The 13,194-nt window shown below is 41.5% G+C and overlaps 1 protein-coding gene across 1 annotated transcript; it reads left to right on the top strand.

The window, feature by feature from the left end:
* Positions 1 to 8,930: 8,930 nt before the first annotated feature.
* rxfp3.3b (relaxin family peptide receptor 3.3b) lies at positions 8,931 to 12,220 on the top strand. The gene has a single exon (XM_079162270.1). The coding sequence runs from the start codon at positions 9,099 to 9,101 to the stop codon at positions 10,281 to 10,283; it is 1,185 nt and encodes a 394-aa protein (XP_079018396.1). The 5' UTR covers positions 8,931 to 9,098; the 3' UTR covers positions 10,284 to 12,220.
* Positions 12,221 to 13,194: the final 974 nt, after the last annotated feature.

Below are 13,194 nucleotides of genomic sequence, written 5' to 3'. Positions count from 1 at the left end.
CGGTTCAATTTCACTCAATTATTTAACATTTTCTGTGCATTTAGAACTACAGCTTCTCCTCCATCACACAGAGAAACAAAGCACATCAAGTAAATACTTTTGTTAATTTTCAACATTTTCTCACCAAAACAGTTCCAGCAAACTGCTCGTAAACTCTGAGCTTCTATTCTTCTCTTTCATTCGTACATTGCTTCTTCATAAGCTGCATGACTGCATGTTTCCATCAGGTCAGACTGTCTTAGTCCTGAGGGAAGCTGGTTGTTGTAATACAAAGTGAGATGCCTGCAAACGTAACTTTTTACTGTGTTTCTCTCTCTCTCTCTCTCTGTCTCTCTCTCTCTGTCTCTCTCTCTCTCTCTCTCTCTCTCTCTCTGGCTCTCTCTCTCTCTCTGCACAGCTGACAATCATCTGAGATCAGCACACCTGCACTTCATCAAGCAATCACACCCCAACAGCCACTTTATGCACATTTTAAATTTGTGCATTCAAAAAACCGGAGTGGAATCTCTGGAAATTCTGAAAACACAAATGTGAAAATCATAAAACAAATGTTTTAACTTGTGAGAGGTGCTGGACTTTGATTTAAATTTGTCCAGTAGTTCCTTTCATTTTGACAAATGTGATGCTTAAAACCAGTTTTACTTACAAGTACTTTATTTCAACTGCAGCTTTAGCTAAAGACGTTTCTAGTGTCGATAATAATGCTGCCGTGTGTCAAATATTAGTACTACTGTACTTAAACATGATTTCTTTTTTGTGTCAAATCCAGGGAAGATGTTTGACAAACAGCAAAAACCTAAACCTAACTGTTGGTTTAGTTGTTTAAACCTAACTGCTGGTTTAGTTGTTTAAACCTAACTGTTGGTTTAGTTGTCTAAACCTAACTGTTGGTTTAGTTGTCTAAACCTAACAGTTGGTTTAGTTGTTTAAACCTAACTGTTGGTTTAGTTGTTTAAACCTAACTGTTGGTTTAGTTGTCTAAACCTAACTGTTGGTTTAGTTGTCTAAACCTAACAGTTGGTTTAGTTGTTTAAACCTAACTGCTGGTTTAGTTGTCTAAACCTAACTGTTGGTTTAGTTGTTTAAACCTAACTGTTGGTTTAGTTGTCTAAACCTAACTGTTGGTTTAGTTGTCTAAACCTAACTGTTGGTTTAGTTGTCTAAACCTAACTGTTGGTTTAGTTGTTTAAACCTAACTGTTGGTTTAGTTGTCTAAACCTAACTGCTGGTTTAGTTGTTTAAACCTAACTGTTGGTTTAGTTGCCTAAACCTAACTGTTGGTTTAGTTGTCTAAACCTAACTGTTGGTTTAGTTGCCTAAACCTAACTGTTGGTTTAGTTGTCTAAACCTAACTGTTGGTTTAGTTGTTTAAACCTAACTGTTGGTTTAGTTGCCTAAACCTAACACCGATACATTTAAACTTCATCAAAGACTTGAATATCAGTTTTTGGGGATATTTACACATATTGTAACACCGACCTTTAAAAGAAGGTGGTTTCAGGAAATGAAACGGGAATCTGTGTTCTCAGGGTCGAACAAAGTGTCTGTGCTGTAGAACCTTCAGATCAGGGATCAGGGAGGTGGACCACACACGGATCAAAGCTCTCTGGACTCTTTATTTTCAGGCTTCAGGCTGAAATCAGCCCCGAGTACAAACAACCCAGCGGGGGGCGAGATGGAGACGGATGGTCTTAAAGGCTTTTCAGACAACAAGATGTTTTTTTGTATTTCTCCAAAATAAAGTCAGGAAAACAACATCAAGAGATCAATAAACTCTCATTCAGTGACACTCACACTCTGAACCAGCACAATGGTTTCCTGGTGAACCATTTCACTGCTGTTTGACTCAAATTATTTCCATGTGTGTGTCTCTGTGTCTATATACAGTATATATATATATATATATATATTTATATATTAATATATTAATATTCCTCGTGTTTTCATTCACAGCAGGAACAGAGGGAGTTAAATGATCTTTCAACAATGATTTAAATGTATTTTTAAGAATAAAAAAGATGCATCAGAGGGCAAATGTCATTATTTCATATTTTCGCAAATCGTCCGTTTTTACACGTCGACAGAAATATAAAGTAACCGGAGCTTTAAAAATCGACACCTTAGAAAGCATTTTCAGAAATATCCGTTTTATTGACGAGAGGCCGAGACGTCGAGGACGATATCTGTTTTAAAATGAACGTGTGCAGCTGTTCACATGGCCTGTGATGAAACATGAAACATCCATTCACAGAATAGATACAACGTACAAAAAGGGGAAACGTGCGGCAGATTCACAGCTAGTTCGGTTTGTTGGCACTGAAGATGCCGGTCAGAACATCCAGAACCAGCTCGGCTCCACGTGGCCTCTGGAGACGTCTGTTCGCCGTCAATCGAGCCTTTAATCAAAACGATGAATAAGAAAGTTCAGCTGATGCTCCGACTGAGTGTGGCGATATGCAGATGACTTGATATTCTCTTTTATTTTAGGGGGATGGAACCAGTTCTCCTCTAACGTTTTAGAAACGTATCTCAGTCCCCCCTTAAGGTGGCCTACTGTCGCCATGAACCCATCAGAGGCGGCTCGTCTTCTATTAACCAAACACCAATCTGCTCTCAATGTACGTGCAATGCCGACCTCATATGTGCAATAATGTGTATTATATTGTACTTTTAGCTTTCGTTGTCTTGTTTTTTACTGGTGTCTCTTGTGTCTCTGGTGTCTCTTGTGTCTCTTGTGTCTCTTGTGTCTCTTGTGTCTCCGTCCACTCTGCGGCTGTGATCCTGCAGACGTCCCCGCTGAGGGACTAATGAAGGGATTCTTCTCTAATCTTCAGATGTGGAGGAATTCATTCACTTCACCACAGAACTGAACAAATCTTTCATTAAAAATAATATGAATGTTTCCCTGCAGACGGACATTTCTCTGCTTCTCTGGAGCTGAAATCTCACCGTGAAGAAACAATCCACATTAATCCGAGTTCAGTAATTACAGAGCGATTTCTAATCTTCCTTTGCTGAGAAACAAAACCTGAACCAATTTAAACCAACGACCGGATGAATGAACATGAATGAAGTTATGTTTCTATTAGAGAAACAAATGCAGTTTTTCTTTTGCTGGAAGGAAAATATGAATTATTGATTGATTATGGAGCTTTATTTCATAAATGAGCTCAGCCTGCTGATGCAGGTTTCTTCACACCTCTTTTTGTAGTTCTTAGTTTCTTAGTTTGGTTTATTTATTTTGCATAATTTAAACAATAAACTCAAAATAAACAAACATAACGGAGATAAATAATATCACAGCGCAGGAAGAGGCAGGAAGCCGTCCTCTCTGTGCGACCGTAGGAACGCTGTTCATGTTTCTTCATGTTTAGGATTATTTCTCTGTTCTCTGCTGACTCAGCGATTGTTCCTACAAGCTGCTCGTTTCTGCTCCGGTTCAACCTGACGATGACGACGGCGACTTTACAAAGACGGGCGATTAGATTTTAGACGCTTTAGAAACAGGAAGTCTTACAAAATCTACATTTGAGTAAATACTGTGCAGCTGAATCTGTCACTATCTTGGTTTTTAGTTCAGTTTGTGAGTCACTTCCTGTCTTCCTGTGTTTTCCCGCCATTGTGATTGTTTGCCCCGCCCCCTGATTGATCCCACCTGTGTGTAATCACCTCACCTGTGTGTAAACTCTGCACACGTGTACCTGCTCCTGTTTCATGTCGTTTTGCACCTTATTTGTAATATTTCTTTATTAAAATCATCTTTTATCGTCCTTCTGTTCTGCGTGTTTACTTGCATTTGAATCCAACCCTTGTTGTTTTTTTGCCCACCGTGACAACAATCTAATAGTTTAGATATCGTTTCGTTATAAAACATTTAATACTTATATAACAACCCCTCCTCTCTCTAGTGGAGGTTAGTTTATGTGTTGAGTTGCTCGTCGTGTTCTTGATTCTTCACACTCCGTGTCGTTTGTTGGTCCTCTCGTGTCTCAGAAGATAAACTCTGTTCGTGTTCGGAGGCTCGAGTTCAAACAAAGAGAAATGGATTTCCAGCACTTTCAGAAGGAAAAGACATCTGAACGGTTTGTTCTTTTTGTCTCGTTAGCGAAGCCGTCGCGACCTGATAAATAGGAGCGCTTGTGCATCGTCGCTTCATTGACAACAATGGATACGTGGTCCCTTAAACTGGAATATTTCATGAGCAGGATTATTAAGGATGATTTGAGTCTGAAATGTACGAATCCTTTAGTGCGTTTGAAGTTTCTTTTATATTTTTATGATGTTTTTTAAAAAGATTGGAGATTCTTCTGGTCAAGTAAAGCTTGAGTATAAAATATGAACACGAGTCATTAAGAGAGGACGAGGTCTGGTGAACGAGCTGCAGCAGCACAAAGAAACACAGTCGGGTTGAGATGTTTGCATCCCTCAGGGGCCAACTATCCCAATACTTCATCTGCTCTCTGAGACCCGAACACCGTCAGACCTCCAGCTCATTAGTGCTGCAGCTCGGCTTGTCCCGCTGCTCACGCATCCATGCTGGGAGATGTGATGCTCTCTCATCGGTGAGGAGCCCAAAGAGAAAAGACGCGACCAGCTGGTGAACACCACGTTACAAAAACACAATTTAATGTTCGGTTCAGGAAAAACCATCACGAGCGTGACTTCACAGTTCATTGTGTGTTCGTGCTCACGGGTTCTACGTCGTGGTTACGGTCCACGTTAATAATAATAGTCGACCGGTCACAAAGGTTTATCTCAGAAATATTAAGTTCAAATGTGAGACTAATGTGTAAAATAATCATATTGTTTGTTTTCATGGTGCAACACTTTTAAATGTTGTCGCCGCAAGGAATTGTGGGTCGGCATTATCTTCTTTCCTTTGGTAAAGGAAGGTCCAGTGTTTCCTCTGCTAAAGGAGACAGGAAAGGAAGCATTGAAGCACCTTTCCTTAGCATTTCGAGGACTCAAACAGCGTTCATCACGAGGGACCTTCATGAGCATCCTCACGCTCCTGTTCCCCGTCTGTGGGCTGTTCTTCCCTCCCGAGGCTCTCTGGATCTCTGGGTAAACACATTTCTCTTCCTCCTACACACAAATATTATTTTGCTTATTATTTATTCCTTCTGCCATGAAGCCGACGGTTCTTCCACTTCTGCTGCCAGACGTCCGCTCAGAATATCAATCAGAGTGACGGCAAAGGTTCAGGTCTCTCAGCTTCACCTTCACATCACGCTGAGACCGAAGTATGAGGATGACGTCATAGTTAACTAATTAGATCAAGAGAAAGGAGCCCTGTGGTTTTACAGACCAATGAAGGTTAACAGTCGATGTTTCTCACCAAAGTTCAGTCACTAACTTTTGTATTTGACACTCTTCACATAGAAATTCATCATTTTCTCTTGACTTAAAGTTACTATGAGGAACTTTCATGTGGTGTGTATTTTGTCGCCCCCTGTGGACTAAAGTGGTCGTGTCTCTGAGCGCCAGAGTCCCTTTAGAAAACCTCTCATTTTACTGACAGTCTGCCCCTCTCAGTCCTGGTTCTAGTTCAGTCCTGGTTCTGGTTCAGTCCTGGTTCTGGTTCTCCCTCAAATCAAAAGTGAAGATGAACCTTTGTTACCTGTTGACATTCAGTGAACTTTGATCCAATCCCGTCTTTACATTCGTACGGTCACATGACTCTTTATTGTTTTATGACTTTATGACTTTAATAAAGACTCTGGAGGTTCTACTCTCAGTGAACTCTCTGCTTCTTCTTTACAGCATCATGTTTGACCCAGATAGAAGAGGACCAACTCATTAAAGGAGCAAACACCGTGAAGGCTTCGTTAACGGGACATTTGACCGTTAACTGTGTGGAGGAAACAGACTTCAGAGACATTTTGTCCTCAAAATTGTATTTGGTGAGTTCTTTAAATCAGTCTCTATTATTTTATACAGTGTTTTAAATTTGACTGTTTTTAGCCATAAACAAAACATAATTAGATTTTTATGGAGTCAGTTTGAGTTCTGATCAGATTATTTTTACAATCATCACATCGGCCCTGAACTTGCATCCTGTACTGAGTCATCGTGTTTAGTTTAGAGTTACTCAGCGTATCCTCGTGTATATCCAACCAGTACTCTGTGTTTTCCTACTAAAGTCCAGAAACACGAGACTATTTCCTCTCCTTACATGAATACAGTCTTTTCAAAATAAAGTTTATCGTAACGTTAAAATACGTCAGCAGAGACACAAACGGCGGTCTCCTGGGTGAAAGTCCTGTGTTTGTATGTAGGAACTTTTAAAAACACGTGAACACTGTCATAACATCTCTTTATCCGTGCACACCTCGTTTTATATAAATCCAGGTCCTTTTTAGATTTAACTGTCATATCTCTATCATCTGTAATCCTCAGTACAGTCGGCTTCAATGTTAAATGCAGTTTTATAATCCTTAAAGGATTAATGTCACACTGGTTCATTTTACTCTAAAAGTTAATTATTCCTCAGTTTGAAATGAGGAAAATGTTATAAAAGTGTAGAATTATCTATTATTTGTATCAATATTTATTAAAGGTTATTGTCTGTTTGTGTTGGACCTTCATAAAGACGTTTGAACCGTCTGACATGAGGAAACACTGGTTCATCTAAAGCTCCTGAAGGGGAGGACTTCTACACAGAATGATTACAGGAAGAGAAGAAGAGTTCTAGTTTGTTCAGATCTCATTAACAGACAGGAAGAGACAGACTGTCCCCACGGAGACCCTCTCTGTCCTGGAGTAACGATATCTCCAACACGGCAACTCACAGTCTCACGGCAATGTGACGACACAGACTGTTCCTTTCATTTACACGAGACGACGTTACATTAAAAACCAACAGTTAGGTTTAAACAACTAAACCAACAGTTAGGTTTAAACAACTAAACCAACAGTTAGGTTTAAACAACTAAACCAACAGTCAGGTTTAAACAACTAAACCAACAGTTAGGTTTAAACAACTAAACCAACAGTCAGGTTTAAACAACTAAACCAACAGTTAGGTTTAAACAACTAAACCAACAGTCAGGTTTAAACAACTAAACCAACAGTTAGGTTTAAACAACTAAACCAACAGTTAGGTTTAAACAACTAAACCAACAGTTAGGTTTAGACAACTAAACCAACAGTCAGGTTTAAACAACTAAACCAACAGTCAGGTTTAAACAACTAAACCAACAGTTAGGTTTAAACAACTAAACCAACAGTCAGGTTTAAACAACTAAACCAACAGTTAGGTTTAAACAACTAAACCAACAGTTAGGTTTAAACAACTAAACCAACAGTTAGGTTTAGACAACTAAACCAACAGTCAGGTTTAAACAACTAAACCAACAGTCAGGTTTAAACAACTAAACCAACAGTTAGGTTTAAACAACTAAACCAACAGTCAGGTTTAAACAACTAAACCAACAGTCAGGTTTAAACAACTAAACCAACAGTTAGGTTTAAACAACTAAACCAACAGTCAGGTTTAAACAACTAAACCAACAGTCAGGTTTAAACAACTAAACCAACAGTCAGGTTTAAACAACTAAACCAACAGTTAGGTTTAAACAACTAAACCAACAGTCAGGTTTAAACAACTAAACCAACAGTCAGGTTTAAACAACTAAACCAACAGTTAGGTTTAAACAACTAAACCAACAGATAGGTTTAAACAACTAAACCAACAGTTAGGTTTAGACAACTAAACCAACAGTCAGGTTTAAACAACTAAACCAACAGTCAGGTTTAAACAACTAAACCAACAGTTAGGTTTAAACAACTAAACCAACAGTCAGGTTTAAACAACTAAACCAACAGTCAGGTTTAAACAACTAAACCAACAGTTAGGTTTAAACAACTAAACCAACAGTCAGGTTTAAACAACTAAACCAACAGTCAGGTTTAAACAACTAAACCAACAGTCAGGTTTAAACAACTAAACCAACAGTTAGGTTTAAACAACTAAACCAACAGTCAGGTTTAAACAACTAAACCAACAGTCAGGTTTAAACAACTAAACCAACAGTCAGGTTTAAACAACTAAACCAACAGTTAGGTTTAAACAACTAAACCAACAGTTAGGTTTAAACAACTAAACCAACAGTCAGGTTTAAACAACTAAACCAACAGTTAGGTTTAAACAACTAAACCAACAGTTAGGTTTAAACAACTAAACCAACAGTTAGGTTTAAACAACTAAACCAACTGTTAGGTTTAAACAACTAAACCAACAGTTAGGTTTAAACAACTAAACCAACAGTTAGGTTTAAACAACTAAATCAACAGTTAGGTTTAAACAACTAAACCAACAGTTAGGTTTAAACAACTAAACCAACAGTTAGGTTTAAACAACTAAACCAACTGTTAGGTTTAAACAACTAAACCAACAGTTAGGTTTAAACAACTAAACCAACTGTTAGGTTTAAACAACTAAACCAACTGTTAGGTTTAAACAACTAAACCAACAGTTAGGTTTAAACAACTAAACCAACTGTTAGGTTTAAACAACTAAACCAACAGTCAGGTTTAGGTTTAGGCTTCATGATTTTATAATGTGTGTGTCCACCACAGAAAAAGGCTCCTAATTAATTTTCATTGGCTTTTTTTTCAAACATGTAATGTGTGTCCCTGTACACAAAACCAATAGATTTCATGACTAACATGCTGGGCTGCAGCTCACACCAACACCGTCATATTATGAATCCCTGCAGGTGTGAGGAGACACGTGTGGTTTTATTTTGGGGTGAACTGTCCCTTTAGATTCTGAACCAGGTCGAGTGTAACATTAAACTGATGAACAGTGTTCAGGTCTCTCTTCAAGTGACTCGCCAGTCCCCTCCGTCGGGCACGCGCTTCCTCGGGCACCAGCAGAGCATAAAGTGAGCTGCGCGCGCACGGGGCTCAGCAGTGAAGCAGAAAGAGGCGGCGGCGGCGGTGAAAGCAGCTCCGGTGGGTTCAGAGAGAACACGCGCACACCGCGGGGTTGACATGAGCTCCGCGCACCTGACCGCGCGGGAAGCGTCTCTTCTCCGGGAGCGCAAGAGGTGACGCGCCCTGCGGGACTTGGTTTGGGTTTGTTACCGGAGAACATGGCGGAGCTGTGGATCTACAACGCCACGTCCTCGTGGAACCGGTCCGCTGCGGGACAGGACCGCTTCAGCAGCCTGGACGACATCGACGTGCCGGAGGACGGATCCCCAGCCCTGCGCATCCTCATCTCCATCGTGTACTCGGTGGTGTGCGCTGCCGGGCTGGTTGGGAACCTGCTGGTGTTCTTCCTCATGAAGGTGCGCCGCGGCCGGAAGAAACGCTCCAGCATCAACCTGTTCGTCCTCAACCTGGCCGTCACGGACTTCCAGTTCGTGCTGACGCTGCCGTTCTGGGCGGTGGACACGGCCCTGGACTTCAGCTGGCCGTTTGGAAACGCCATGTGCAAGATCATCCTCTCCGTAACGGTGATGAACATGTACGCCAGCGTGTTCTTCCTCACCGCCATGAGCGTCACCCGGTACTGGTCGGTGGCCTCGGCGCTGAAGGACCGGACCCGGCGGCGGGTGTGCCCGGTGCGCTGGGTGATCGCCGGGCTCTGGGTCTCCGCCACGGCGGCGTCTTTGCCCACCGCCGTTTTCTCCACGGTGAAGAGCGTGGCCGGGGAGCGGCTGTGCCTGCTGGGCTTCCCGGACGGCCAGTCGTGGCTCGCGCTGTACCACCTCCAGAAGATCCTGGTGGCCTTCGTGTTCCCCATGCTGATCGTCAGCGTGTGCTACCTGCTGCTGCTGCGCTTCGTCCGCTTGCGCAGCATGAACAACAACCAGGTGAAGCGGAGGTCCCGCGTGACGCGTTCGGTCACCATCGTCGTCCTTTCCTTCTTCATCTGCTGGATGCCCAACCACGCCATCACCTTCTGGGGCGTGCTGGTGAAGTTCAACGTGGTCAACTGGGACCGGACGTACTACATGGTGCACACGTACGTGCACCCGGTGACCGTGTGCCTGGCGCACACCAACAGCTGCCTGAACCCGGTGCTGTACTGCCTCATGCGCCGCGAGTTCCGCAAGAAGATGAAGGATCTGTTCTGGAGGATGTCGTCGCCCGGCGGGACGAACAGCTGCCACCTGCGGCCGTTCTCCGGGACAGTGCGAGCGGAGCCGGACGACACGCAGATCGTCATCCCGCTGAACACCTTGGAGACGGAGAACTGCAGACTCTCCGTTCTGACGGACCAGTGCGACACGGACGCGCTGCAGACTCTAAAAGAAAACGCCTCTGATTGAAAACTAATGTTTGAAATGATCCACTCAGAGCAACACTGGTGTGTCTCTTCATGCCACAAGTGATTTTTACCTCTTTTAACCAAACACTACAGGATCCATCTGGGCTGGGAATGTGCTAAATCCAACGCCAATACACAACCATTGAAGGCATCACAGCTGTCGCATTAACTGTGATTCTTAACTTTGCATTAAAGGGATTGGATAGATTTTCATCACAGTTTAAAGATGTGAAACATAAAAAGAGAGAAATAACACTCGTGCGTAAATTGCGCATCCGTGCGTAAAAGCATCCTGCTGCGTTTCCCGCTTCTTCTCCGACTGGGCTCTGTCACCACAGTGATGATGATGTTGTTCTTCTGGTTTTTGGAGGCAGACTTTCTTTCTATACTATAAATGGAGCGCGCGCTCTGCGTCTCATCCAGCGCTGCTCTCCGTGCGGACTTCACCGGCTCAGCTGCTGCCTCGAGCTTCATTCTGTGGATTATTAGTGACGTTTTTTCTGTGGCTGCTGTGTAAAATGTTGGAGCTTGAGTAAGTGAATGTATTAAAATGGTGTTGACGTTAATTCCAGGTTTGGTTTGATGTTTCTTGTGTTGGCCGAGCAGCAGGCTGTGATGCGTTCAGGGGTTCATGTGTTGCCGGCTGTGATGCGTTCAGGGGTTCATGTGTTGACAGATGTTTCATTGAGACATTTTAAAGTTTGGATTCAGTTTTAGTTCATATTTTCTGTCTCATGCACGCGTTGTGCACGCGTCACTGCTGAGCTCCTCCACTCTGATTGGCTGTGGACAAACGTGTCCAGTTATACAACTTTGCAGACTTGAGCTGCAACTGTCAACCAATCAGAGTCCAGAACTACAAATATTGATATTGAATCTTCTGCAAAAAACACGTTTCACTGAGTTTCAACAGTCTGAAAGCATCATAAAGTAAATGTTTTTATTATTGTAACTAGATTGTGTTTCTTGTCTTGATTCATCGTTTGGTACCAGATGTGATAAAAATAGTGATTTGTGTCGTCAAAGCCGTCAAACATGACTTTATTTAGTAATCAATTGAGTTTCAAAATAAATCATTTCAGCTTTATGTTATGATCCTATTTCGTTAATTAATACAAATCTTTTTATTTATTTCTTATTTAATCTCTTCATGGTTCGATATTTGACCAACAGTTAATCCTCGTGTTTCGCGCTTTTTCCTACAAAATTCCAGCAACACGAGTCAAATGAATGCTCGTTACATGAAAAGTATTTTCAAAATAAACTTCCGTCTTCACGGGAAACTGTTTGAAGAAAATATCTCGTTAGAGTTCAAATACAAAATCATCTCACGAGATATCTACGAATTACGTTATTTTTCTTCGGAAAAGTTACGAATGCTGGATGAAAAGTTTCTGAAGGAGTTTGAGGCGTAAAAGTTTCACAATAAAAGCACAAATAAGAGACTTTTTCATGAAGGCTTTTGGTCGCTATGGTTTCTGTCAACCAATCAGGATCCAGACTGATTAAGAGTCACGTTTGTGCCAAAACTCTTCATGACATCACTTCATATCATGAACTGTGACGCGTGTAGAACTAGATAACAGGTTTATAAATGTGTGTTAATGGGTTTGTTGTGTTATTATATTATCTAAACAGCCCAAAATAGTTTCAGTTGATTAGTGTGAAGTTCTGAATGAAGAGGCCACACCATGTTAGTGGTTCTCTCTCATGTTCTGCAGATGAAGCATCTCCTGTGATGATGTTTCTTCTTTTACTGGAATCATCCGTCACGTCGGCTTGTTGTGTCACTTTAAGGAGAAACGTGTCGATCTGCCGTCAGCCAATCAGGCGACAGAGCCAGAAACAGGTCACAACAAAACTACACAATAAAGAATGATTAAATGTCCTGATTTAACGTTCTGAACCGATTAAAAGACAATTTGTAAACTTGAAGCTCGATGTTATAAAAATGATTCTTTTTTCCTCCTGATGTGAAATAAATGTCGACGACATAACGTGTGAGTTTATTTCTGATGAACGTCTGCTGCTGAGTTCCATCAGATAAAGACATTTACACTCACACACACACAATGTTTAACACGTTTGAGCTCTCGGAGAAGAAGAGAACCTGAGAACAGACACACACTCTCACATACACACACACACACACATACACACACACACACACAATGTTTAACACGTTTGAGCTCTCAGAGAAGAAGAGAACCTGAGAACAGACACACACACACTCATACACCCACACACACACACACACTCACATATACACACACACACATACACTCTCACACACGGTTTTAACGATGTGTTCAGGCGTCTCCGGTTGAGTTACGCTCCACTTACTTCTGTCATGTTCATTCACTTCTTGTCGTCAGATGGAAATATATATTTTCTATTTTAAACGTGTTCAGAGACTCTGGAGATGTTCGTCTTCAGAGTCTGATAAACAAACAAACTAATTCAGAGCACATTGAAACACGTCTAAGTGTCATCGAGACCGAGCTGGTAGAACATTTCCTTCAGTAAAGAAGGAATCCACTAGTTTTTTGTGGAAATATTAACTTCCTGTTGGACTGAAACATATTTCATCATACCGGATGATTTTTACATCAGATTATCTTAAATTGTTGTCTTAAAACTGGTATTTCTGTCGTGAATTATTACGTAAATTCTGATAAATCAATCGTATTTATTCGGTGAGAGAATCTTTTTGTTTACCGCTCGTCTGTCTCAGCGACGCCTGATGAGCTCAGTTTACGGGTGAAGTGTCTCATAATCAGAACTAATGAGGTCAAAGGCAGCATGAAGCCCCGAGGAGACAGCTAGCAGTGATAGCACGCTACAGGACCATAATGAAAGCTCAGAGTTAAATCATCCGTCGTCAACGTCTTCACTGAGCAACACATAGATTA

The sequence above is a fragment of the Pholis gunnellus genome (genome assembly GCF_910591455.1).
Source record: "Pholis gunnellus genome assembly, chromosome: 7".
NCBI classification, from domain to species: domain Eukaryota; kingdom Metazoa; phylum Chordata; class Actinopteri; order Perciformes; family Pholidae; genus Pholis; species Pholis gunnellus.
The sequence above is the reverse complement of the archived record's forward strand: the minus strand, read 5'-3'. Positions and strand labels throughout refer to the sequence as shown.

Excerpts from the sequence above, each read along its gene's own strand:
- rxfp3.3b (XM_079162270.1), top strand. The coding sequence starts at position 9,099 with ATGGCGGAGCTGTGGATCTACAACGCCACGTCCTCGTGGAACCGGTCC.